General features: G+C 42.1%; 1 protein-coding gene across 3 annotated transcripts; it reads left to right on the top strand.

Annotated features, from left to right (window-relative positions):
- The first annotated feature begins 1,363 nt into the window (after window positions 1-1,363).
- LOC121535158 (integrin beta-1) lies at window positions 1,364-26,781 on the top strand. Of its 3 annotated transcripts, none has more exons than XM_041841938.2 (16): window positions 1,364-1,667; window positions 12,357-12,423; window positions 12,903-12,988; window positions 14,077-14,299; window positions 16,266-16,436; window positions 16,771-17,009; window positions 19,137-19,292; window positions 19,540-19,725; window positions 19,946-20,086; window positions 20,338-20,540; window positions 20,775-21,013; window positions 22,493-22,715; window positions 22,910-23,145; window positions 23,517-23,683; window positions 24,861-24,944; window positions 25,650-25,695. In XM_041841938.2, the coding sequence occupies exons 2-15, from the start codon at window positions 12,357-12,359 to the stop codon at window positions 24,936-24,938; spliced, it is 2,415 nt and encodes an 804-aa protein (XP_041697872.1). In that variant the 5' UTR covers window positions 1,364-1,667; the 3' UTR covers window positions 24,939-24,944; window positions 25,650-25,695. The 3 variants fall into 3 exon arrangements, with proteins under 3 accessions (XP_041697872.1, XP_041697870.1, XP_041697871.1); XM_041841936.2 differs by lacking the exon at window positions 1,364-1,667 and adding an exon at window positions 1,807-1,911; XM_041841937.2 differs by lacking the exons at window positions 1,364-1,667; window positions 24,861-24,944 and adding an exon at window positions 1,807-1,911 and having other exon boundaries at window positions 25,650-26,781.
- Window positions 26,782-26,808: the final 27 nt, after the last annotated feature.

Genomic DNA, 26,808 nt, shown 5'->3' with positions numbered 1-26,808 from the left:
TTCATATATGGGAGAACTTAGAGATATGGAAACATGGTTGTGCTTTGTTATACTTTGGGTACGGGTATCTCAAAAACGAAAGCCATTTTTGAGGATATGCCACTAGGCTTATCGTCATTGTTCTCGTTTAACTATGCACGTTTAACTATGCACACACACTCATTCCGAGAACACATCCTATCCTCTATAATAATGTCTAACAGAGGAATAAATACATTAAACCTATATTACGCAGAGCCCTACTCAGTGTCATTGTCTTGTCTTGACACCACCCAGAAAATACATTGTAACTCTTTTATAATATATTATAATATATCTCATTTAGCAGACGCATTTATCCAAAGCCAGTGACTTACAGTCATGCATGCATACATTTTTTACAGAAAAATGGAGCAAGTTTCTTTAGCAGACTCAAAGTAAAACAGCATAAATGATGTTGTCTTACAAACAAACAATGCTCTGCCAAGTAAACAAGAGGGTCACTAAAGCTTCCTGTTTGGTCACTGATCACATAAACAACCCAAAAGTGGTTTCACGAAACTACAGTGTCTCTTAGGAGGAGTTTACTATTGTGTTTCAATGAACACAATTGTATGTGTGTAATTCAAACACAAGCATCTCCCAAAAATAGTGTTTACATTTTAGTCATTTAGCAGACGCTCTTATCCAGAGCGACTTACAGTTAGTGAGTGCGTACATATTTTTTTCATACTGGCCCCCCGTGGGAATCGAACCCACAACCCTGGCGTTGCAAGCGCCATGCTCTACGACAAAGGGTAAAGTCACATTTGATCTCCAGAATGTCTGCTCTCTTTTTGGGGTAAGAGCGTTGAATCAGCACTTAGTAACAGCAGTTATCAGTAGGTACGACCGGAAGCCTTCCAGACATGTTATTACGTGTGTGTCATACATCGAACCATACTTATCTGAGCAAATACAACTTCTAAGGAAGGATGTGTCCTGCAACAACTCTTATCTAAACAAATTACAGTGTGTGTGCGCGCGTGTGGACGTGTTTAACTTTACTTGTAGTAAAATAATAAAATGTATGTTATTTGACCAACGGGACATTTTGCCAGAAAAAGGCTATTTCTAGGGGGTCTACTTTTAGGGTTAAGGTTAGGTTTTGGGGTTAAGGTTAGGTTAATGGTTAGGTTTTGGTTAGGGAAAGTAGGATTTTGAATGGCAATCAATTGTGTGTCCCCACAAGGTTAGGAAAATAAGACTTTGTGTATGAAATGGTCTAATAAGATGTGAGTCAGGGTCAGAAGCGTGATTTAGGAATAGGAGGGTTCACAGGTCTGTGTCTGAGTTTGCTTCACTGCCCTCCCAAGTACAGTCGGCATTTCCTGTGTGGGCGGTTCTAGATAAGGAGAGGTGGCTACAATTCGTCGCCCAATTTGTTGAAGGAAAGATATTTCGTCCTAGACTGAGGACCTATTTTAACGTGTTCGGGCGAGTTGTCCCTAGTAAAAGAATTTACATCACGCTTTTCCTCGACTTTTTTGTATTTTGAACGGGGCAAGTATAATTTTTAACGGATAAGGCACATCACTAATACTTTGGTGTATTTCCTTCCGTGAAGAACAGTTTTTTTTCTCTAGAAAAAGCTCACGGAATACTTATTTTTGCAGAAATTATAAACAAAGACAAAAACACGGGTCAAGGTAAGATTCTGTACTTTATTTTCTAAAATGACGTCCAGCATATCTGGTTAGGCTATGCCAAGATTGTATAGGCTACTGAAATGTTAAAGGGATTCGACAAAGGGTATGATGAGGAATGAGTTGAGGAACTTTGGGTGGGGATAGCCGCGGTCGGATGGGACGACGAAAACCGATTGGCTATGTGAATTCACTCGTATCAAATAGGCCAACATTTGCTTTTTTTGTGTATCTGTTGCCTGCCAAGGTAAGTTACTAAATTGTCCAGTTTTAGGCCCGTATCATTACATTTGGACGCATTTTGGTTGGTAGGCGTTATATTTGTTTGTACCCCATTGTCGTCCACTGTCTGGAGGGAATGTAGAAGACAGGATATCAAAGCAGGCCTTCATTCCTTCCTATCATAGTTGGAAAATTTCAGATGCTGACATTTACGTTAGTCTACTCTAAAATGTAGCCCCTATGCCATGATGTAACTTAACGTTTTTGAAAGGGATATATTGTATCTGGAGTTGTTACAGACCACATTGTAACATTGTTGCCGCCATTGCCCAAAGGGGATTGGTTAGAAGGCCTGGGCTCTTGGCCATCGAGTGTCTCTCCCTGGGGTAGTCTAAAATGGACGGTGTCAATCAATATTTGGTAGACTATGTCCACAGATTTCTAATGTCATTGCACAGATGCTTAAACGGTAGATTGTATCAAATAACTACGATTTTACTTGGGAGTGTCTCACAGCAGCATTTGATATAGAGAATTGGGTGTATGTCTTCAAATTGTAACTCAGTCAGTTTCAGCCAGGGACAACAACAAAAAAGAACTATTGAAATCTACCGTTTCACTCTCTCTAGCCTAATCCATGGTATCAACGTGAGAGACGGTGTGTGTAAACTGTGGTTCACCATTTAGCATTGATCAAATCCAGAGCTGTATGTGTTGTTGTGAGTGGTTAACCTGTATTTCATCATGTATCAAATGTCACCCTATTCCCTATGCAGTGTACCACTTTTGACCAGGGCCCTATGGGGTAGGACAGGAGGGACTACATAAAGAATATGGTGCCATTTAGGACATAGGCCATGTGTAGTACACTGATTCTGTAGTTAAGTTGACTGTGAGTTGGGTTGACTGTGTGCATTGAGACTGACAAGATAGGTCCTGCCTTTATAATCACTTCCTGTAAGAACAGTGTAGCCGGAGGGTGCGTTCTTCAGCAGCCCAACACAAAGAAGGCGAGGCGCAGAATGATTTGTTAAGCTGTGGAAAGCCTTCCGCATGCTTCGGTTCGGCTTGCGCCTATTGGCAAACCGAACGAGTGTGCTCGCATAATCCCTTAAAAGACCTTCGCTTGACAAATTAGAAAAAGGTCTCAATGGTACCGTTTGTCCATCTTGAGACACTAGTCAGTATACACTTCCTCAAAATAGTCAGAATTAATCTAAGACATTTAATGACATATTTCTTGAATTTATGTTTTTGTCTGAGATCTTAGTCTCGCAATTTTATAACTAGCTATTTCTCAAGTGAAGAAATGTGCATGAAAATGATTAATCTCTTGTTGAATGACAACACACACTTAATTGAATAATCCCTACTGTTGACCAATCACCAACAAAGGGGCGTAGACTTCGGCTACTAACTTTCGGCTGTGCCGAAGAGCAAAACAAACAAAAAAGTCACAAAATGTCATCATAATATATGTACAAACTGTTCCGAACCATTTCGAAAAGGAAGCATGCAGACGCCTTAAGCACCGCCACCAATCCAGATTGCTATTTGCTGTCTGACTGAGCCATTCTTGCCAATTTCTTGTTTTAAGGATTAAAGTGGCTTAGTTTAATGGCCTTAGTCAGATTAATTGGGGTGAAATTACAGTCTTTGATTAGGAGATCCTTTCTGATATCATAGACCTAGAACGTTTAATGACATAGTATTAACATTGTCTCAAGGGCTCCCGAGTGGCGCAGTGGTCTAAGGCACTACATCTCAGTGCTTGAGGCGTCACTACAGACCCACTGGTTCGATTTCAGGCTGTATCACAACCGGCCGTGATTGGGAGTCCCATAGGGCGGCCCAGCGTCGTCTGGGTTTGGCCGGTGTAGGCCGTCATTGTAAATAAGAATGTGTTCTTACCTGACTTGCCTAGTTAAATAAAGGTATAAAAAAAACTATTGCATTTGATCTTGCGCGCGCACACACACACAGTGGTGATTACATAGGTTCAGAGTCACTTCAGATGCTTCATAATAGCAAACAGACCACAGGGTAGAAGTGATGTTAAGCTGACTCAATGAGTCACTTCCCTTCCCTATATAATACAATACATGCCATTTAGCAGACGCTTTACCCAAAGCGACTTAGTCATATGTGCATACATTGCCTTCCGTTAGTTACATTGTCATGACTTAAAGGATTAGTTCAGGATTTTTGCACTGAAGCCCTTTATCTACTTAAGTCAGATAATAATAATAATAATAATAATAATAATATAATATGCCATTTAGCAGACACTTTTATCCAAAGCGACTTACAGTCATGCGTGCATACATTTTTGTGTATGGGTGGTCCCGGGGATCGAACCCACTACCTTGGCGTTACAAGCGCCGTGCTCTACCAGATGAGCTTGTGGTTACCATTTTTATGTCTCTAACTTTGTTCATACTGGACGTAGAGGTAGTTTCGTAAACCAATGCTAACTAGCGTTAGTGCATTGGCTGGAAGTCTACAGGAACAGATGGCATGCTAGCTGTTCCTATAGACTTCCAGTCATTGTGCTAACGCTAGTTGGCAACTTAATTCAAACTGAACTCAGTCATAAAAATGGTATCCAGGTGTTCATCTGACTCTGGAGAAGAAGATAAATTCATCCTTCATTGCCAATTCCCAAACTGTCCCTTTAACAGCAACAATAGCACTGGGCTAGCCTAGGACTGTGTCGCAACTGGCAAAATGTAGTGCACTATAAGGGAGTAGGGTACCATTTGGGATGCTAGACTATGAGTGTCTGGATAATATCATACTGCAGTAGGCTATATGACTGATCAGTCTTGAGGTCAAACATCTGAGTAGGAGTGCTAGGATCAGGATCAGGTCCCCCTGTCCATGTATTGTTATTCATTGTGATTTAAAATTCTAAACTGATCCTAAATCGGCACACCTATTCTGAGACAAGTTGTCAGACTGATTCAACGGATGACTGGCCAGTCCTGAGTTGGCCTACTGATTCAATGGCATGCTGTTCAGACTTCCAAGTCAGATATGAGTCACATTGCATGCTGAAATGAGTAGACCTCTCAGGCCTGGCAGTGTCGACTAAAATTAATAGGCCTAGCACTAGACCCCTCATGGGGGAAGTTTGCATGAGTCATTTGTTTGTGTTTTTACTCTTTTATGTGTTGAGGTCTGGATCTGGAACATGACTATTAAGTTGGAATGTGTTATCTCATTCTCCGGGTACGATCTGAGATCACGATCTAGACCTACCCCCACCTCCATTTCTGAGAGGAGTTACACATGTTTGTTGTAACGGGCTGTATGTACAGTAAAAGCTTATTTTGTACACGTCCCTATTTGTGTGCAGCCAAAAGTGGTCTATCGACGCGGTTTCATGTGGTTAACCAGAGGTGAGTGAGGCTGTGAGATGCATATCCCATACAGGTATGGTCTGTCTTTCAATATCACCGGATGCAGCTCAAACTGTGCATAGTTAGTTTAGCGACTGCTTAGCAAGAAGATGAAACCTCCCATAAACACAACCAACTGACTCAGTGGATAGGCGTTAGGTCTTGTAATGTCTCCCCCTCTTTAAACAGGATTGTGTTAATCATTACAAATGACTGCAATATTCTCCCTTTTTTTAGCTGCTCCTTGAGCAAACATTAGGCCTAGGTTTGATGTTTGCTCAAAATCTTGGAGATATTGGTGATGTGTTGACACTCTGCAAAACTACAGAATGGAACTAGACATTTCAGCTGTAGACTGTCCAAAACATACATCTTAACCTATGCACTTTCTTTACTTTAGAATCCATAATGCAAATATAACTTTTTCTAAACAATTACATATTTCTATACAATTTTGGAGTGCAGGCAGAGTTTGTCGACTTTTGTACAGCAGACGAGCAGAGATGTTGACACATTCTGAATGGAGTAAAGTACACGTGGCGACCTGAGTGTGTGTGACTGAAGCTTCCATTATGCTGGAAACCTTACAAAACTGTTTTTAGATTCAAAACCAGCCCATTCTTACACATAACTCAGTGGACTCTGACAGTGACCCAGTCAAGTAAGCAGTAGGAAAGCGTTTTATGGAGATTTTCTACTCTGTTCTGCAGAGAAATGTCAAGAATGTCACTCCCAAGGCTGGTGAGTGGGTGGAGCCTTACATGCATAAGGAACAGATTCTCTTCACAGGGCAGCTAGATGTGTCTGCAATGGGACGTTTGGTGAATTTACATCACAGAGCAAGAGCATGCTTCTGCCCCTGAGGCGTGCTTCTTTCAGCCAGGCTGTAGATTAAACCACCCCGTCTTCAACATGACCTGTCTGCATCCAATGACTGGTGAGATGAGGCGAAGCAGCAGACCATAACGGTTTAGGGGATTGGGTTACCTCTAGTGTTCTCCCTAGGTACCCTTTAAGACCTATAGAAAACAATTTGTCTGGTCAGTGCTAGACTGTGGTAATATAATGTAGAGTTATTTATTGAGTTCGGTTTTCATTGCGGTGACTGAGATGTGGTTGTCTTCCCTACGTTAGTTGAGTCTGTAAGTCGCTCTGGATAAGAGTGTCTGCTTAATGACCTTAATGTAATGTTCTTGACCAAAGCTTGATGAGTTGGTTATTTGAATCAGCTGTGTAGTGCTAGGACAAAAAACAAAACGTGCCCCCCCCTAGTCCTAGTACTACACAGCTGCAGGTACGACTGCAACAGTTAGACTGCTCTCTCTCTCTGTTGAACCTGACCATACAAAGCCACGATTCGCCAGTGTTTATTCACACTAATATAAATATTATGCTCTTAAACATGCCATGACAGACAGCCTCTGTTCACAGTTTCAGAAACGTCACCTTACAATCCCTGAAATTCCTTGAGGTTTGTACAGGTTTTTCACATTTCCCCCTGTTGTCATCTCTTAAAGTAGACATTTAGTTATTTAATCCCTACACAGATCACTGACTGTTTCCCATGACTGATATACTGCTTTTAGAAAATGGATATTCCCTTTCCCATGATCTGGTCCTCAGCCAAGATGAGTCATGGTTTCCCATGCTAAGAGAATGGATATTCCCTTTCCCATGATCTGGTCCTCAGCCAAGATGAGTCGTGGTTTCCCATGCTAAGAGAATGGATTTTCCTGACCGTTGACTGTGTGTACTAGTTTAGAACCGGAGCCCTATGGGCCCTAGTCAAAGGTTGTGCACTATTTATGGAAAAGAGTGACATTTGGGATGCACCTTGGGAAAGGCTTAACACCACCACAGCAGACCAGCTGCACACCCTTAGAAAGTAGGCTCTGAATGCAGTTTTACAAATCAGTTTGGATACTGTTCGGTTGTGTGTATTTTGATGTAGTCAAAGACATCTGGTGACCCTAGATTAGATTCCCTCTCAAATTTAACTGACATCCAGGTGGTTTAGACTCAATTTGCAGAATTGTCTCTTGTAGTTGTGTTAATCAGGTTTCACAGTTCCGCATACCAGTTCTACCATGTTAGGCTGTCCGGTGTCGATTAAGGCGTCCGCGTGCTTCCCAGCCGAAACAGTTCGGAAGAGTTTTATGATGACGTTTTGTGACGTGTTTGTTAGTTTTGCATTTTGGTGAGGGTTTTTTTCAGCTTTTCGGACACAATTTTCCTGGAGGCAAGCTGAAGTCGGTAGCCGAAGTCTACGCTCCTTCGTCGGTGATTGGTCAACAGTAGGGTTTCTTCAAAAGTCTGTCATTCAACCAGAGACGACTCGTTTTTAAGCAAAAATTTTCAGTGAGAAATACTGCACCAAACATCTTAGTTAGATGTAAAATTGCGCTACTAAGCTCTCCTCGGCAAAAACGTCAAAATTAATGATAGATTTTTGAGGAAGTGTATACTGGCTATAATGTCTCACAATGGATAAACAGTACTTTTGCGGCTTTTTCTTATTTTTCAAGTGAAGGTCTTTTAAGGGAGTATGCAAGCACACCTGTTCGGTTTGCCCTACTAGAGTTTGTGTGCCAGCCAAACTGAAGCATGCTGACGCCTTTAGCCTAGGCTACCAAGGCTTTTTCTGGATAAAAAGGGGGCTTAGGTGGGCGTAGCAGGGGGCATGGCAAAGGGCGCGGTCGGCCCATCTGCACGGCTTGATTTTAGAGACAATTCTAGAGGCGACATCTTGGCGGTGTAGATCATTTTTTTGAATTTAAGCCAATTTCCTGCAATTCTACACATTTCTCCAAGGAGCTGAGAGAAATTGCTTCAGTTTTAAAGTTAATTTCCTGCAATTCTACACCTTTTTTCCATGGAGATGAGAGAAAAGGTAGCAGTTTTGAAACATTGGCCCTGGCCTAAAGTAGTGCAATATATAGGGAATAGGGTGCCATTTGGGATGTAGCCTAGATCAGTCAACCCCCTACAATTTGGTGCTCTATAGAGGATGATATCCTGTAAACAAAGATGGTGTCCAGGAATGTTGGGGGGAGTCTGGATGATTAGAGGAACTGGCATTGCTGCCATTTGTGTTGTATCATGTTCAACTGGATCGTATTCGTTACTAGTGCACAACAAACCATAGCAAAACTTTTTGCAATGGAAAACATTTCGCAACAAAAATGAGTTTCTTATTGGACAAGTTCAGGTAGACCTTCCCTGTTTCAGTCCATTTTCTTCCGTTTAGTGTCTACTTGTGAATACGATCCTGTTGTCTGTCTTTGGATGTAGGCTACGTCTAGATGGGCAATACCCCTCTTGTACCTTTTTTATACCTTTTTATTTTATTTATTGGATGTGACTGCTAAAATCAGTTGGAACAGTGTGAAGATTTCCTGTCTCTCTGTCTGTCTCTCTGTCTCTTTTTCTGTCTGTGTGTATTCCCACAGGATATGGTTACTTTTTCATAGGCTAGGCTGTGTTCACTTACACAAATGACTCCCTAGAAAACACTGCCCAAGCTGATAATTTTGTCAAGAAAAAAAATACAGTATTCCAGGGTGTACTTTTGAAATATGTCAGTGATTTTTATTTTATTTTATTTATTTCACCTTTATTTAAGTGATACTTGTGAAGTGGGTAATGCTACAATATAAGATACCCAATAAGGCTGTTTCTGCTCTCTGACTCTCTCTAACCAAGTATTGTTGGCAAGGTGGACTCTCTGCGTCATGCTGTGTGTCTTCTACCGGGCTGAGAGACAGAACTTGAGAAAGGGAAAGCGAGACTGCCAGAGAGAGAGGCTGACTTCATAAATGAGAGGAAAACTGGGCAGGATCCAGGCCATCAGAGGAAATGTGTCACTGGGAGAGGGAGCGAGAAGTGCTGGACCATATATGGGAGTAGAAGACTCACACCTCTCCATTCTCTGCTCTGTGTTAGGAAGCAGTGGTCTTGTCAAGGGATGTCTTCCAAATGGCACCCTATTCGCTATATAGTGCACTACTTTTGACTATAGCCCTATGGGCCCTGGTCAAAAGTAGGGCACTATATAAGGAATAGGGTGCCATTTGGGATCCTGGGGCCTCATTTATAAACCATGTGTACGCACAAAATGTACCCCAAAACATGCGTGTGCCAGTTTTCATGCAAAGTTGGCATTTATAAAAACTGAACTTGACTGGAAAATGTGCTCACCTTCCTACAAACTTGAGACCATGCGTGCGCACAGTTTCTAGTGGTTGAAGCATTGCAAGTAGATATGATGGACATGCTTATTCATAACAATAAACAGGTTAATAACAAGATGCAATCATTTGCCATTAGTGAGAAGAGAGAATGTATTTCGTTTAATTGCGTTTTAAAATAATTAGAAATAGGCATCTATTTCCTAGGCTATTATTTGTTTAATTTCCATGATCAATGCATAATAAATTCCTCACCTTTTCTGTGATGGTTTCATACTCACGAGGTAGCATAGGCCTTAAACAATGATACATTTACATTTGAGTCATTTAGCAGACGCTCTTATCCAGAGCGACTTACAGTTTTTTCATTTTTTTCCCCCATACCCCCCGTGGGAATCGAACCCACAACCCTGGCGCTGCAAACGCCATGCTCTACCAACTGAGCTACATCCCTGCCGGTCACTTCCTCCCCTACCCTGGACGATGCTGGGCCAATTGTGCGCCGCCCCATGGGTCTCCCGGTCGCGGCCGGCTACGACAGAGCATGGATTCGAACCAAGATCTCTAGTGGCACAGCTAGCACTGCGATGCAGTGCCTTAGACCACTGCGCCACTCGGGAGAGATACCATTCTTCCCATCTCTCGTTTAATTGGACACACTTCACAGTAGTAAATAGATAAGCTAGTTCAAGTATTTTGCTCTATGCCGTCCGATCCGGGCGCAGTTTACTAACGTGGAACAGACGGTTGTAGGCTACTGCTGTAGCTTACGTCTGAATATTGTAATTTCAAATGTATCGAGTAGACAATATTGCATTTATACACATATTTTCATAACCATTGCAGAATAAATTCTTCACATTTTCTGGCGATGATGGGTTCATATTCCCGAAGTAGCCATAGCCTACAACTCTCTCATTTAATTGGGCCTATTAGATACGCTGTTATTTCAAGTATTTTGCTCTATGCATCAGAAAGGAAGCATAGTTTATAACATACAGTAGAATTTAACAGGTGAACAGACAGTTGATCTTTTGCATTGAAGTGTGTATGGCTACCACTGTAAGTAGACAATGTTTCAGAATTCGTGGGCAGTGCAGCATAGGTTTGAGAAAAAGTACATGCAAAACATTAGGCCCTATTAAATTCAAACGGTCTGTTTAGAGGTCCACGGCTATTTGCAATTGTTGTCTTTCATAAACTTTTTGTCTGTCGGATAGCCTAGGCCTACAGCAAATGTCACTGCAAAAGTTTAACATTCTGCCATCACCTCCAAAGACATTTGATGAAGTTCACTATTGCTATTTCCTTTAGAAAAATTCCTCGGCCTAATTCGAATACTTCCAAAGTATACAGCAAATAAGGGCACCATAAAATAGTTTTCAGGATGGGTCTGATTTATAATGGGGAACATTTGCATGTATGGCGTGCACCAAGTTTAGAAATCTCTACTTTTTTATTTAACCTTTATTTACCTAGGCAAGTCAGTGAAGAACAAATTCTCATTTACAATGACGGCCTACCCCGGCCAAACCAGGACGACGCTGGGCCAATTGTGCGCCACCCTATGGGACTCCCAATCACGTCCGGATTGTGATACAGCCTGGAAATAACCAGGGTCTGTAGTGATGCCTCTAGCACTGAGATGCAGTGCCTTAGACCGCTGCGCCTCTCAGGAGCCCTGTAAGTGCGCAGTCTTTTCAGAAATGGTGCATGCAGATATTTAGTGTGAAATTTAGGCAATGGTTGTGAATAAGGCCCCAGATCTTCTCTGTATAGGGTTAGCCCAATATAAATGTTGGCCTCCTTGTTTCCAAGGAGTTATGACTACAATGATAAGAAAGAATTCAGCTGGTGACTTTTTTCTTCTCCATTATAGTTTTTCTTGGGTTTTTTGTTCAGTGACAATGGTGGTAGTTGTTGGTAGAGTGTTCTGTGTACTGTATTAGTGGCCAGTCCTATTTATGTTAAATGTGGTTAAGCTGCAGCAGCTTGAACAATGTCTTCCTTCCAGTGCTGATGAACACACTTCAAGCAATGACTTTATGACTCATGTCCTGCATGTTTCTCTGGGGTGTGTAGGTCCTTATCTGAAGATGACCTGATTAGATATTCACGTCCCTGACTACCTTTGGCATGCTTAAACAGCAGCTACATGAAATGAACTTGCGTTGTTCATGTTTTGCTGAATGCATTGCACACTTCTCAAAACACCCTCATGCTATAGGCTTAACCAAAAGTTGGGTTTCGTCACTTACAGGAAACTTATCTAGATGATCTCACCGTGCAACACGTCCTCACACTTTAAACCCTGTTACCCACCTTCAAATGCTTTACCACAGCTTCATAACCATTGGCATGCATACCCTACCATGTGCAGGCTGTAGGCCATATCCCACCATGTGCAGGCTGTAGGCCATATCCCACCATGTGCAGGCTGTAGGCCATATCCCACCATGTGCAGGCTGTAAGCCATATCCCACCATGTGCAGGCTGTAGGCCACTAACTTATAAAGAGGTCCTTTGTAGGGCCGGGACGGTACCAGTATCGCGATACTCGTTAGTATCATGGCAAGGAAATAAAACACAAAGTATATTTAACTTCTTTAGGAAAACAGCCCTAATGATGGAAACAAACATAATTATGTTGTCATCCAGAGGCACATTTATTTATTTTCCAAGCTATAGCACACACTATTTTACATACAGCAGATTTTTAAAGTACCAAATAGTTTGGTCTGCTTCGTGTTTTTATACCAATATCGCAATATCTTTTCCGTCACAGCCCTTTGTGGCATCTTGCTTTTAGAATGTGATATGTGCTTCACTCAATCCATGTCCAGCAGATTGAATTAACCACTGTCTGTTTTGTCTCCTTTCAGATGGATCTGAAGCTACTTTCTATAGCAACATTATTAGGAATCTTATGTTTCTGCAGTGCACAGCAAGGTAAGGTCATTTGATTCACACACGACACAATGTTCTACATCTTACTTTTTTGTCTGCTCTTTTGACTTATTTTTGTTGCTCTTTGATGCATATTCTTCAGATCATGATAGTGTGGTAGTTAATTTCAGAATTGCATTATGGTTTAAGAGGAGGCAGGTTGTCCAAATGGGATGATGTCATGTATTTAAGAAACTGTCTACAGCTGCCTGGCTTCAGCAGCATGGCTCTCAATGGAATATATTGGAAGAAATGAAATACCATGTTGTTGAGCCTGCTAGACAGGCAGATTTGAATCACAAAATGTTAGCATCCCAAATGGAACCCTATTCACTATGTAGTGCACTACTTTTTGACCATATAGACCACAGTAGTGCACTAGATGGGGATTAGCGTGCCATTTGTGATGCAGCCTTTCTGAATGCTGCCTCTTTGCAAATAGTTGTGGATGTTTCTTATAAAATATTGTTCCTTCCTCTCAGAGGGCAGTGATTGCATCAAGGCGAATGCACAATCATGTGGGGAATGCATCCAGGTCGCAGAGAAATGTGGATGGTGTACAGACGCTGTAAGTGTGTCTTTGATAAAGTTGTTTGAATGCACATGCTAACAGGGGCAGAATGTTTAGAGGTTAACAATGGCAGGTATATGATTCAAATACCAGTTAATGAGAGCTTGCCGTGAAATGGTAGAGTGGGTGATTGGGGGAGGTGCCGCCAACTGAGAGTATTAAATAAAAATAAATAAATAAGTATTGTAATGCAGAGCTGTCGTGAGTCACGTTACAGAACATAACTCACCCTGACGCTTCCTGTCAGAGTTTGCCTGGGGTTGCATCCCAAATGGCACCCTATTCCCTACATAGTGCACTACTTTTGACCCAAGCCTTATGGGGCCTGGTCAAATGTAGTGCACCCCCATGTGGGATGCATGCCTGTTCTTTATCAAAGGTCAACAATGCAGGCTGCTAAAGAACTTAATGCAGTCTACCTGTTTACCAATCTCAATGAGCAACACTAAATGTCAGGTACCTCGTTCAACACTGATGAAACAGAATCAAAAACAGACATATCTTCAGCAATAATGCCCATTATAAAATGATGTGTAATGGTTTGATTCAGAAAAATAACCTTTTAAGATTGATGATGGACATGGTACAATTTTTATTCAGACTTGGCACATTGTCTATGCCAACCACTGCAGTGCCTTGTGAGAAATAATTTGCATCCAATCTAAACTTTGCCTGTTCCATACGGAGAATGGCCTATTTGCTGTATCCCAAATTCACCCTATTCCCTACATAGTGCACTACTTGGGCCATGGTCAAAAGTAGTGTACTATATAGGGAATAGGGTGCCATTAGGGACACAGAGAAAGTGTTCAGACAGCTTGCATATGCAGGGTAAATAGCTGGAGGACAGAGATCCTTAAAATCCATACCTCCAGGGCACATCTAGTCAAGGGCCAGTTTTGACAGGCATTCCGCCGTGTTAACCCCTCATTCATTTTCTAGTTTGGGCTGTGTTCTTCTGTATCTATGATAATGATTGTGAAAAGAAGAAAACATAAAAGTCAATAAATATCAAATACAAAAATAAGAAAGTTTGGGTTATTTGTCATCTGTAATGAAATGTTTTGTTTTCTTTCTCTGTGCAGGACTTCCTGAAGCAGGGAGAGTCTAAGTCAGCCCGCTGTGATGAGCTGAAGTCCCTGATCACGAAGGGCTGCAGTAAGGCCAAGATCGAGAACCCCCGGGGCAGCATCTCCATCGACAAGGACAAGCCCGTCACCAACCGCAAGAAGGACGTGGCCGAGAAGCTGAAACCTGACCAGATCACTCAGATCCAGCCCCAGAAACTCACCCTCAACCTCCGATCCGGTAAAGACTTAACTCCTGACCTGTACTGATATAGGATCAGATTTATCTTGTAGATCATAATGAATAAGATTAGATGGACATGGAGGACCTGATCCTAGATCAGCACTCCTACTCTAAGGGGTTTTGTAAATATCGGCCCAGCCTCCTGACCGGCCCAACTCATTGGCCATGTAGCTATATGATACTTTACAGTGAGGGAAAAAAGTATTTGATCCCCTGCTGATTTTGTACGTTTGCTCACTGACAAAGACATGATCAGTCTATAATTTTAATGGTAGGTTTATTTGAACAGTGAGAGACAGAATAACAACAACAAAATCCAGAAAAACGCATGTCAAAAATGTTATAAATTGATTTGCATTTTAATGAGGGAAATAAGTATTTGACCCCTCTGAAAAACATGACTTAGTACTTGGTGGCAAAACCCTTGTTGGCAATCTGAGGTCATACGTTTCTTGTAGTTGGCCACCAGGTTTGCACACATCTCAGGAGGGATTTTGTTCCACTCCTCTTTGCAGATCTTCTCCAAGTCATTAAGGTTTCGAGGCTGACGTTTGGCAACTCGAACCTTTAGCTCCCTCCACAGATTTTCTATGGGATTAAGGTCTGGAGACTGGCTAGGCCACTCCAGGACCTTAATGTGCTTCCTCTTGAGCCACTCCTTTGTTGCCTTGGCCATGTGTTTTGGGTCAATGTCATGCTGGAATACCCATCCACGACCTATTTTCAATGCCCTGGCTGAGGGAAGGAGGTTCTCACCCAAGATTTGACGGTACATGGCCCCGTCCATCGTCCCTTTGATGCGGTGAAGTTGTCCTGTCCCCTTAGCAGAAAAACACCCCCAAAGCATAATGTTTCCACCTCCATGTTTGACGGTGGGGATGGTGTTCTTGGGGTCATAGGCAGCATTCCTCCTCCTCCAAACACGGCGAGTTGAGTTGATGCCAAAGAGCTCGATTTTGGTCTCATCTGACCACAACACTTTCACCCAGTTCTCCTCTGAATCATTCAGATGTTCATTGGCAAACTTCAGACGGGCCTGTATATGTGCTTTCTTGAGCAGGGGGACCTTGCGGGCGCTGCAGGATTTCAGTCCTTCACAGCGTAGTGTGTTACCAATTGTTTTCTTGGTGACTATGGTCCCAGCTGCCTTGAGATCATTGACAAGATCCGTGTAGTTCTGGGCTGATTCCTCACCGTTCTCATGATCATTGCAACTCCACAAGGTGAGATCTTGCATGGAGCCCCAGGCCGAAGGAGATTGACATGTCTTTTGTTTTTCTTCCATTTGCGAATAATCGCACCAACTGTTGTCACCTTCTCACCAAGCTGTTTGGCGATGGTCTTGTAGCCCATTCCAGCCTTGTGTAGGTCTACAATCTTGTCCCTGACATCCTTGGAGAGCTCTTTGGTCTTGGCCATGGTGGAGAGTTTGGAATCTGATTGATTGATTGCTTCTGTGGACAGGTGTCTTTTATACAGGTAACAAGCTGAGATTAGGAGCACTCCCTTTAAGAGTGTGCTCCTAATCTCAGCTCGTTACCTGTATAAAAGACACCTGGGAGCCAGAAATCTTTCTGATTGAGAGGGGGTCAAATACTTATTTCCCTCATTAAAATGCAAATCAATTTATAACATTTTTGACATGCGTTTTTCTGGATTGTTTGTTGTTATTCTGTCTCTCACTGTTCAAATAAACCTACCATTAAAATTATAGACTGATCATTTCTTTGTCAGTGGGCAAACGTACAAAATCAGCAGGGGATCAAATACTTTTTTCCCTCACTGTATCTATACAGGACATGCTAGGATATGCAATCTTTCTTGAAATTGCCATTAACACGCAGTCATTGATGGCTGAATCTAAATTGTCAGTCGGAATCCTGTTGATGTTTGTATCATCCGGAATAATGAAGTCTTCATGTTCTCTGAATCTTTTCCATTCTATTCTATTTCCACCATGCAGGTGAGGCCCAGACGTTTAAGCTGAAGTTCAAGCGGGCAGAGGACTACCCCATCGACCTCTACTACTTGATGGACCTCTCCTTCTCCATGAAAGACGATTTGGAGAACGTCAAGAACCTGGGGACTGACCTGATGCGTGAGATGCAGGAGATCACATCAGACTTCAGGATTGGTAAGAGACGTTCAACTTCAAAACGTTCAAAGTAAATCAACTCTTCCAACATCTATAAAAGGTGTCCTTTATACAGATAGGTAGTTACCTGCTGGGCATCTCTGCCTGTCGCAGCTCCAACGGTGCCTGTTGGCCAGCTAAAGGGTTATGAGCCTGGGAACACCAGTCCTCAATGTTTCATTCCTTGTCTTAGTACATCTCCTGGTGTCTGAGCAGTGGCAGGGACGATTTTGGTTTCCCAACTCCTGTCCTTCCTCCTTAGCTACAGCCAGACACTGCCCATGTGTGCCTCCTCTGCCAGCGCTTTCTAAACCCTGACTGTTTTCCTAACCAGGTTTCGGCTCATTTGTGGAGAAGACTGTGATGCCCTACATCAGCACCACCCCAGCCCGGCTGTTGAACCCCTGCACGAGCAATGAGAACTGCACCAGCCCCTTCAGCTATAAGAATGTGCTGAAGCTGACTGAGAACGGGCAGCAGTTCAACAGCCTGGTCAGCAAGCAGCAGATCTCTGGAAACCTGGACTCCCCTGAGGGAGGCTTCGATGCCATCATGCAGGTGGCTGTCTGTGGGGTGAGTGACCTGACCTGGTCTAAGTGTGCTAGTCTTCGTTAAGGGCCTGTATTCATAAAGCGCAGAGTAGTACTACTGATCAAGGATCAGTTTATATTTTTAGATACATAAGATTGCATGGACAGGGGGTGACCAAGAGTCATCTGTTATTTCAACCAATCGATTGGTTGACATTTTTAAACGTGCGTTTTTCCATATATAGAAAAATCAACTATAGGTGCTGAGCTTGTCTGGTGCTTTAAGTGAACTGTTTGATTAAATAATTAAGACATACAAATGACTAGAGGGAGTCTGACCACAATTGATTTGATTGTGCTGTGCCTGGCTCAGACTTGCTGCGCTGTGTTCAGAAGAAAAAAAACAGTGAGTGACTGTGTGACTAGCACCCGTTGTCTCTCTCTCCCTGCTGCAGCGACCACCACAGAACATCAACAGTGTGTATCACGCTGTCCGTGTTGCTGAAGCTGCAACATAATTGCAGCCATTTCTGACTGAAAAGTTATGTTACCAAAATCCCTCATTTGTTTAGAAAAAACATTCCCTATTCCCTCAACTCTTGCTCTCTTTACGTGACACATGTATGCATCGCATGCACGTGACCAATAGGGCCTGACCTATAGCATATCATAATCACATCAATAAATTGGTTATAACAAACTCTGAACACCGTAACACGTGACAGCAAAATGGATGCAGAGGACGTGACCAATAAACTCGAAACGGGGGAATGTTTACTGGTTGCTCAGGAGGTAAAGGGGAAGTCAGATGTGTGGAATAAATGTTAGTAGTTGTGGAAAATACTGGCGATCAATAAAAATAAAGTAAGGAGCAAGCGCTGCGTGCATATTATGTGTGCCAAACAGGTGCTGTTAGATTACAATATACTTTTTCTGACTGTTTGGAACAATGTAAATACAACACTAAATAAATTATAAACGTACCAGAGAGTCTGTAAAGTTTTTTTGTAAAGCCTTTATTTTAGTCATTTAGTCATTTTTTTTGCAGACGCTCTTATCCAGAGCGACTTACATTTATTGAGTTTATACATTTTTCATGCTGTTTTTCATACTTTATTACATCAAAGACTCAAAGATTCAAGATTCACTCGTGAATGCAATTTCCGAAATGGAATGGTTTAGGCCTATTTATTGTTTACGTGAAATATTCAATGTTTGCTTTATTTTTTTTTTAAACTAAAATTCTTGATCGCATTTAAAATCATGAATGACTCCTATGCTGTGTGATGACATGAACGAATACATGATCGATTGATACAGTAGCCTATATATAGTGCATTTGGAAAGTATTCAGACCCCTAAGACTTTTTCCACATTTTGATACGTTACAGCCTTATTCTAAGATTGATTTAATTGTTTTTCCCCCTCATCAATCTACACACAATACCCCATAATGACAAAGCAAAAACAGGTTTTTAGAACATTTTGCTAATTTATTCAAAAGAACAACCTGAAATATGACATTTACATAAGTATTCAGACCCTTTACTCAGTACTTTGTTGAAGCACCAATAGTTAGGCTATTGATTATTGGTGTCCGCTCTCCTCAATTTTCTTAGACAATTAAGGCAAGGGCTGTTTTCGTCTCCTAACTCCGCTGCTGCCTCCGCCACATTGTTCTCAACACCAATATGCTGGTTAACTTTGCTATTATGCACATAGCAACATGGTCTAGGAAAAGGCGTAAATTCAACAGCGCACTGATGTCTTTCAGAACCGCGGACAGTGACCACTAACCAACGCGGGAGAAAGTGCATTTGTTATAAAATAATATTATTTTGCACCATTGTTTTTACATAATATAACCATATAGAATTTCAGTAGCAAATGTCTTAGACTGATGGACTGTGCCATCCCCATGGCCACCACAATGGATCAGTCCACTCAGACAGGCGCCAATCAGACAAGTGTCTTATACACCTTCTTTTTTTTTTTTTTTTTTTTGCTACTGCTCGACAAAAGAAATCTTGGTCGACCAACAGCCTATCGACCAAACAATCGACCAGTCGACTAAATAGGTTTAGCCCTAGTGCAAAGCATTCCAATAAATGTTTTGTTATTTTTCGGGAGCTCTAATTGATTGTATTTGTTTCTGTCCCTCCCCCTGCAGGATGCCATTGGCTGGAGGAATGTCACTCGTCTGCTGGTGTTCTCCACTGACGCTGGCTTCCACTTTGCTGGAGACGGCAAACTGGGCGGCATCGTTCTGCCCAACGATGGAAAGTGTCATCTGGAAAACAATATGTACACCATGAGCCATTACTACGTATGTGTTTCTCTGTATACTATATACTCTATACCTTCCAGGCATTTTGTATTGCATTTGTTGCATTATAGTTTATTGATTTTGTGTATTTTGTATGCTGACCTCACAAAATGAATTTCCATGTAAACGGACAGTAAGGTTATCATATATGGTATAACATGCTGCATGACTGGCTCATGTCTCTGTGGTATGGATCGTTGGATGTTTGTTTTGACATTTTAATCTTGAATTTCTTTTCAATTAACAGGACTATCCCTCCATTGCCCATTTGGTCCAGAAACTGAGCGACAACAACATTCAGACAATTTTTGCTGTTACTGAGGAATTTCAGCCGGTTTACAAGGAACTGAAGAATCTCATCCCCAAGTCAGCAGTAGGAACCCTGTCCTCCAACTCCAGCAACGTCATCAAGCTCATTATCGATTCTTACAATGTGAGTTAACCCCCTCGCTTTGACGCTAGCTTTGACTTGAAATTGGCTGTTTGATGTGAAGCTAATAATTACTGTGCAGAAAATAAATACCTGGGGTGCGTCCCAAATGGCACCCTATTCCCTATATAGTGTACTTCTTTTGACCAGGTGCCCTTTGGGACACAGCCCTACTGTTTTTTTTATTGACATATTTGGTTAACATTCTCTGTATGTTTGGTAGTCTCTTTCATCTGAAGTCATTCTGGAGAACAACAAGGTGCCTGAAGGTGTGTCCATAAAATACAAGTCCATCTGCAAGAATGGCGTGGTTGGAACAGAAGAGGGTGGAAGAAAATGCTCTAACATCTCCATTGGAGATGAGGTAAGTGAGCGCGAGCGCTGCCTTTCCTTGGTGGTCTAGTCACTATTGGAAAAGTGGTGGAGAATTTACATTTGTAAATGTAATACATTTAGAAAAATTAGTAAACTATCCAAGACATTTTAGGAGTTTGCTAATGAAAAACAAGAAGAGGGAATATCGTTGACCATTTGTCAACGTTTCAGCTGAGGCCTTTCTCAAGACCTGTCTCCAGGAGTTTACTAATGCTTTCTATCAATCATCGAATCACCAAGGTGTCCTTTGACATTACCATCGAGTCCCAGAAGTGTCCGTCTCAAGGCAAGTCCGAGACCATTAGGATCAAGCCGCTGGGTTTCAATGAGGATGTGGAGATCGTTCTCAACTTCATCTGCGAATGTGAATGTTCCAAAGACGGAGAACCTCTCAGCAAGAGCTGCCACAACGGCAACGGGACCTTTGAGTGTGGAGCCTGCAGGTAGGCACAACATAAAACACTGGTATGGGTTCTGATTTTCGGGTGTGAATCGATTGTAGTAATGTTCTTCTGAATCTATACAAGTCATATTCACTAGGATCCAAAGGAAGAAAAGGGACCAAAAGGGGAAGGGACTACATTCATTTATCCAATAAGAAACGCTTGTTTTCGTTTTCCGTAGTGACATTTTTTGCTTCGATGTGCACTAATGAATATGATCTTGCTTTGTCTCAGGTGCAATGAGGGACGTATCGGCAGACTGTGTGAGTGCAGCACAGACGAGGTGAGGACCGATGACCTGGACGGTAACTGTCGGAAAGACAACGGTACAGACATCTGCAGCAACAACGGAGACTGTGTGTGTGGAACCTGTGAGTGTAAGAAGAGGGAGAACCCAGAGGAACGGTACAGCGGGAAATTCTGCGAGTGTGACAACTTCAACTGTGACCGCTCCAACAACAAACTCTGTGGAGGTAGGACCCTTGGCTGGCCCTCTTGGTTTGACTAGGTGTATGCATGTTTTCGTAGACATATTGTATTCATTCAACACTGCTGTGTACTGTAAGAATGTGTTTTAAAAAGAAAGTATTCAGACCCCCTGACTTTTCCCACATTTTGTTATGTTACAGCCTTATTCTAAAATTGATTAAATTGTTTTTTCCTCATCAATCTACACACACTACCCCATAATGACAAAGCAAAAACAGGTTTTTAGAGATGTTAGCAAATTTATAAAAAATTAAAAACTGAAATCACATTTACATAACTATTCAGACCCTTTACTCAGTACTTTGTTGAAGCACCTTTGGCAGCGATTACAGCCTCGAGTCTCCTTGAGTATGTTGCTACAAACTGGGCACACCTGTATTTGGGGAGTTTCTCCCATTCTTCTCTGGAGATTCTCTCAAGCTCTTTCAGGTTGGATGGGGAGCGTTGCTGCACAGCTATTTTCAGGTCTCTCCAGAGATGTTAGATCGGGTTCAAGTCCGGCCTCTGGCTGGGCCACTGAAGGACATTCAGAGACTTGTTCCAAAGCCACTCCTGCATTGTTTTGGCTGTGTGCTTAGGGTCGTTGTCCTGTTGGAAGGTGAACCTTCGCCCCAGTCTGAGGTCCTGTGCATTCTGGAGCAGGTTTTCCGTTCATCTTGATTCTGATTAGTCTCCCAGTCCCTGCTGCTGAAAAACATCCCACAGCATGATGCTTCCACCATCATGCTTCACCGTAGGGATGGTGCCAGGTTTACTCCAGATGTGACGCTTGGCATTCAGGCCAACGAGTTCAATCTTGGTTTTATCAGACCAGAGAAACTTGTTTCTCATGGTCTGAGAGACCTTTAGGTGCCTTTTGGCAAACTCCAAGCGGGCTTTCATGTGCCTTTTACTGAGGAGTGGATCGACACAATCCTGTCTCGGAGCTCTACGGACAATTCCTTCGACCTCATGGCTTGGTTTTTGCTCTGACGTGCACTATCAACTGTGGGACCTTATATAGACAGGTGTGTGCCTTTCCAAATCATGTCCAATCAATTAAATGTACCACAGGTGGACTCCAATCAAGTTGTAGAAACAACTCAAGGATGATCAATGGAAACAGGATGGACCTGAGCTCAATTTCGAGTCAAATAGCAAAGGGTCTGAATACTTATGTACATTTTTTTTTTAAACTGTTGTCACTTATGGTGTATTGTGTGTAGATTGATGAGGGAAATTTTTTATTTAATAAATTTTAGAATAAGGCTGTAACGTAACACAATGTGGAAAAGGGGAAGGGGTCTGAATATTTTGCAAATGAACTGAATATCATGGATCCTCCATTTTCTCCACCTCTTTCCTCAGGCATGGTCTACTAAAATATATATTTTTTTAGATTGGATGATTCTTCAAAATGGATGGTTGCGTTGTGTAGGCCTAGCATTGATTTAAATATCTTATTTTCTCCTCCACTCTACTAGGACATGGGCGTTGTGATTGCAGGGTGTGTATCTGCGATGCCAACTACACAGGCAGCGCCTGCGACTGTTCCCTGGACACCTCCACCTGCTTGGCAGCCAACAAGCAAATATGTAATGGCCGGGGCACCTGCGAGTGTGGTGTCTGCAAGTGCACCAACCCCAAGTTCCAGGGCCCCACCTGTGAGATCTGCCCCACCTGCCCCGGAGTCTGCGCTGAGCACAAGTGAGTCCCCGCTCAGGGTTTTAACCATAGATAACAATGGCTCTATATCTCTGGTATCAACCACCCACAATGCTGACAGGGCGTTGTGGGTATGGATAACCTATAAAAAAACAGACTATGATAAAACAGTTTTCATTTGTCTTCATACCTATCTGTGTGGCCGTAGCCTGACCATGTTGTCCTCTCTCTAAAAGGGAGTGTGTTCAGTGCCGGGCTTTTGAGACGGGAGAGAAGAAGGACACGTGTGAGAGGGACTGCAGCTATTTCAATCTGATCAGAGTGAAGGACAGGGACAAGCTGCCCCAGCCAGCCGACCAGTCCTACCCCCTATCACACTGTAAGGAGAGGGACGCCAACGACTGCTGGTTCTACTACACCTACGCCGTCAGGAACGACACAGTGAGGGAGGTCTACGTGGTCGAGACTCTGGGTGAGTGGATGGAGGGTGCTGCACCACTCAGAGGAGCAAATATCTTTGATCGTCCATTTTAGGAATAGCCTGCCCTAATGGCTCCAAGTCTGTATGGCATTTTACAGGCCGTGTCCCTAATGGCACCTTTTGACCAGGGCCCTATAATCTCTGGTCAAAAGTAGTGCACTACAAAATGACGTAGTGCACTACAAAGGGAATAGGGTGCCATTTGGGTCACAGCCAAAGTGTAGGCCTATAATAATTATAAACTTTATTTGGCAGATGCCTTTCAAAACACAACTACATTGTCCATTGTATGTGATTGTCCATTGTATATGATTAACTGTAAATGCATAATGTTGCCATGCGTGTTCCCTGCTGTGCTCCAGAGTGCCCAGCGGGCCCTGACATCATCCCCATCGTGGCTGGCGTGGTGGCGGGCATTGTGCTGATCGGCCTGGCCCTGCTGCTCATCTGGAAGCTGCTCATGATCATCCACGACCGCAGGGAGTTCGCCAAGTTCGAGAAGGAGAAGATGAACGCCAAATGGGACACGGTAAGGCATCCTGTCGGATCACATCAGCACAGCCAGGTTTCAGATAAGAATATTAACTTTTTATATTAGCTGTGATTTTTTTTCTTTTTTCTCCACTGTTCAGATATCTGGGGTTGCATTCATAAAGTGTCTGCGAGTAGAAGTGCTTATCTAGGATCAGTTTTGCTTTTAGATCACAATGAATAAGATTGCATGGACAGGGGTCCTGATTCTAGATCAGCACTCTTATTCAGAGACACTTGATGAAATGGCCCCTGGTCTACTCTTGAAATGTGAGATGACTTTCTGTCCTAAATTAACTAACGCCTATATATATTAGCTTACTGTTTGTGATTTCAGCTCGTTCATCCAGCATTACTTTTACTCCTATCTCAAGAGATGCACTTCATTGCCTTTGAAGGCCAAAGGGAGATCTGTGCGAAAACCAACCGTTATATTTGTGCCTTGTTTATCTCTTTGGCTCAATCTCCTGTTTTCTTTTCTGTTTTGTGCCAACAACGGCAGCACAGAAACATGGCTCTGGCGTGCTGCTCAGCCTCAGACAGACTTAATTCACTGAGGGAGTGGCCTTTCCTCTGGGCCTTTTGCTGGCTAGGCTAGGAGTGCTGCCTCTATCTGTCCACTCATCAGTACTTCATGCCCATAATAGGCAATGAAGCTGAGGGAGAGGGTGTGCTGGGTCACCAACAGAAGAAAGCTCAATCCAGCTGCTCAGTGTGCTCTGAAAGTCATAGCAACAGTATTTAATGTTTATAGTAGAATGACATAGCACTTGTGTGCTGAGAGAGAATATAGCCTCTGGTCGAGTCCCAAATGGCACCATATTCCCTATATAGTGCACTACTTTTGACCAGAGCCCCTTTGGGCCCTGGTCAAAAGTAGTGGTAGTGCACTATAAATGGAATAGGGTGCTATTTGGGATGCACCCTCAGTCTCAAGAGCATGGCTATTGCTAAACCATTGGGGTTGGATATCAAATCACATTGTATTTGTCACATACACGTGTTTGTATTCTGAAATATGGATAGACCCTTGTTGGTAAACCTTTTCTGCTTTCTTGCAGTCCCTCAAAACCATTACTCTCTCCATCCTGTCATCTTTTACTGCTTACTTTCTTTTCTTGCTCTTTCTTGTTCTTCTTTTCTTGAACCCCTGTCTGCCTCATTGTCGACCATAGCAAGAGAATCCTATATACAAGAGCCCTATTAATAAGTTCCAGAATCCAAGCTATGGGCGTAAAGGAGTGGTCCTATAAGTCTACGTTTGTATTGCCTATCTATCTTCCCTTTTCCTGCATGTACTTTATTTTCCCCTTGGAGTGTTTTGTGATTGAGTTTTGCATCTTTTCCTCACCCGTTTTCACTCATATTTGCATTCTTTAGAAAGAAACAGATATTCAACTTCTTCAAAGCAAAAGCTGTAAGAGAACCGTTTTCTCATTTCAGTAGTGAGTTTAAAGTTTCTGGTACTGCCTGAGCCAACCTGAAGAACACATTTGTCTAAGAAATTAATCACTTTTAATAAAACAGGATATATATATATATTTTTTAAACAACGTGGTCTATAGCTTTGGGGCGACCCCACCAACATCTATCAAATTCACGCTGCCTTATTTGAAATGGCTTAAGGTTAAGGTTTAACATGTATTTTACCGCATGTTGTGTGTGCCATTAACATGCTAGATTAAAGGACAGGTGACTGCTTTGTTCGCAAGTCCCTATTGAAATGTTGAAAATCGTAGTGTCCAAATGGAGACGTGCTGCTCTGGAATTATTTTTAACCAAACAGTGATTTGTGAAGTGGTTCTAACCAAATGATTCCCTTTTTGGGCTACATTCCAAATGGCACCTAAGGTCCCTGGTCGAAAGTAGTGCACTATATAGGGAATAGGCTGCCATTTGGGACAAAGACAATGTAACCATGAATACCGTTTATCTCACTCTCTCTCTTTACTTGTCTTTTGCAGGGTGAGAATCCCATCTACAAGAGTGCCGTAACAACTATTGTCAATCCAAAATACGAGGGCAAATGATGGCGCATCCTCTCTGTCATTACAACACTGTATGCAAAATAATATGGGGGGGGGGGTTGTTATGTTCACGGTTTGTTTTTGTAGTCACCAAATGATAGCAGTGCATTTTGCCACTTTCAGTATGTTTTACTAACCGTTTTTTTCTATGCATCGTTTGAATTGAAAAAAGTGTACAGTATGTATAAACTTGGGTTTTTACTTTTTTGTGTAACTTGACGGAATGTTTTAACTGAATTAATTTTTGCCACAGGACTGGCAAGGTCATTGAAGGTGTGGTTGTGCCTTTCATAGAACCGTGGAGCCATTATTTCTGTTTTGAGGGTGAAATTGGATGTCGATGTGGGACAAGATATGTAGCGATAGCTGGCCATTGGGGACAGCAATAAATTGTAATATGTACAGTTTGTAGGAAATGGATTCTGTGTAAAGCCATATTTTAGTCACAGAAAAGGGCTGGAAGGAAAGTTATGTTTATCAATTTATTCTTCAACCTGAACAATCAATTTAAATGTTTCTTTTTTAAAGATATTGTCATGATATTTGTAAATCTTTATAAATAAAATGACATCATTAGTAGTATTATGGGATCCAGGTTTAAATTGTTTAGTTTTAAAGAACTCAGGTCCCTAATAAACTCTTAATTAATAGCGATGCCAAATATTACAGAACTCACTGCCTTGTTTGCAAACAATATGCCTTGTTTTAATTGTCTTGTTTAAGTTACAGAAATTGAATTCTGAATGGGGTTCTGAATGGTTTTCTACTTGACCTATATCCTCAGCGTGCTTTTTTGTTTTACTGTCGAATAATTATATTTTCTAATTAATGGTTTGATCAAACTCTTCCATTGGATAATGGTGACTACATTACATTTCAGTTATAAAGATCAGTGTTAAGGGAGTGATGTCATTCAGATCTTTGTTGTATTTCAAACATCCCACTTAGTTGTAAGAACACAATCGCCACACTGTTTTTAAAGTGCCTTTTTATTTCATCCACATTTTGCATTACTTTATTTCTGAAATTATTTATTAAAGTTCCAAAACAAATTACCCCAACATTGTTACATACTGCATGTGTGTGTTAATTATTG

Source organism: Coregonus clupeaformis, chromosome 21 (assembly GCF_020615455.1).
Source record: "Coregonus clupeaformis isolate EN_2021a chromosome 21, ASM2061545v1, whole genome shotgun sequence".
In the NCBI taxonomy this organism is placed as follows: domain Eukaryota; kingdom Metazoa; phylum Chordata; class Actinopteri; order Salmoniformes; family Salmonidae; genus Coregonus; species Coregonus clupeaformis.
The sequence above is the reverse complement of the archived record's forward strand: the minus strand, read 5'-3'. Positions and strand labels throughout refer to the sequence as shown.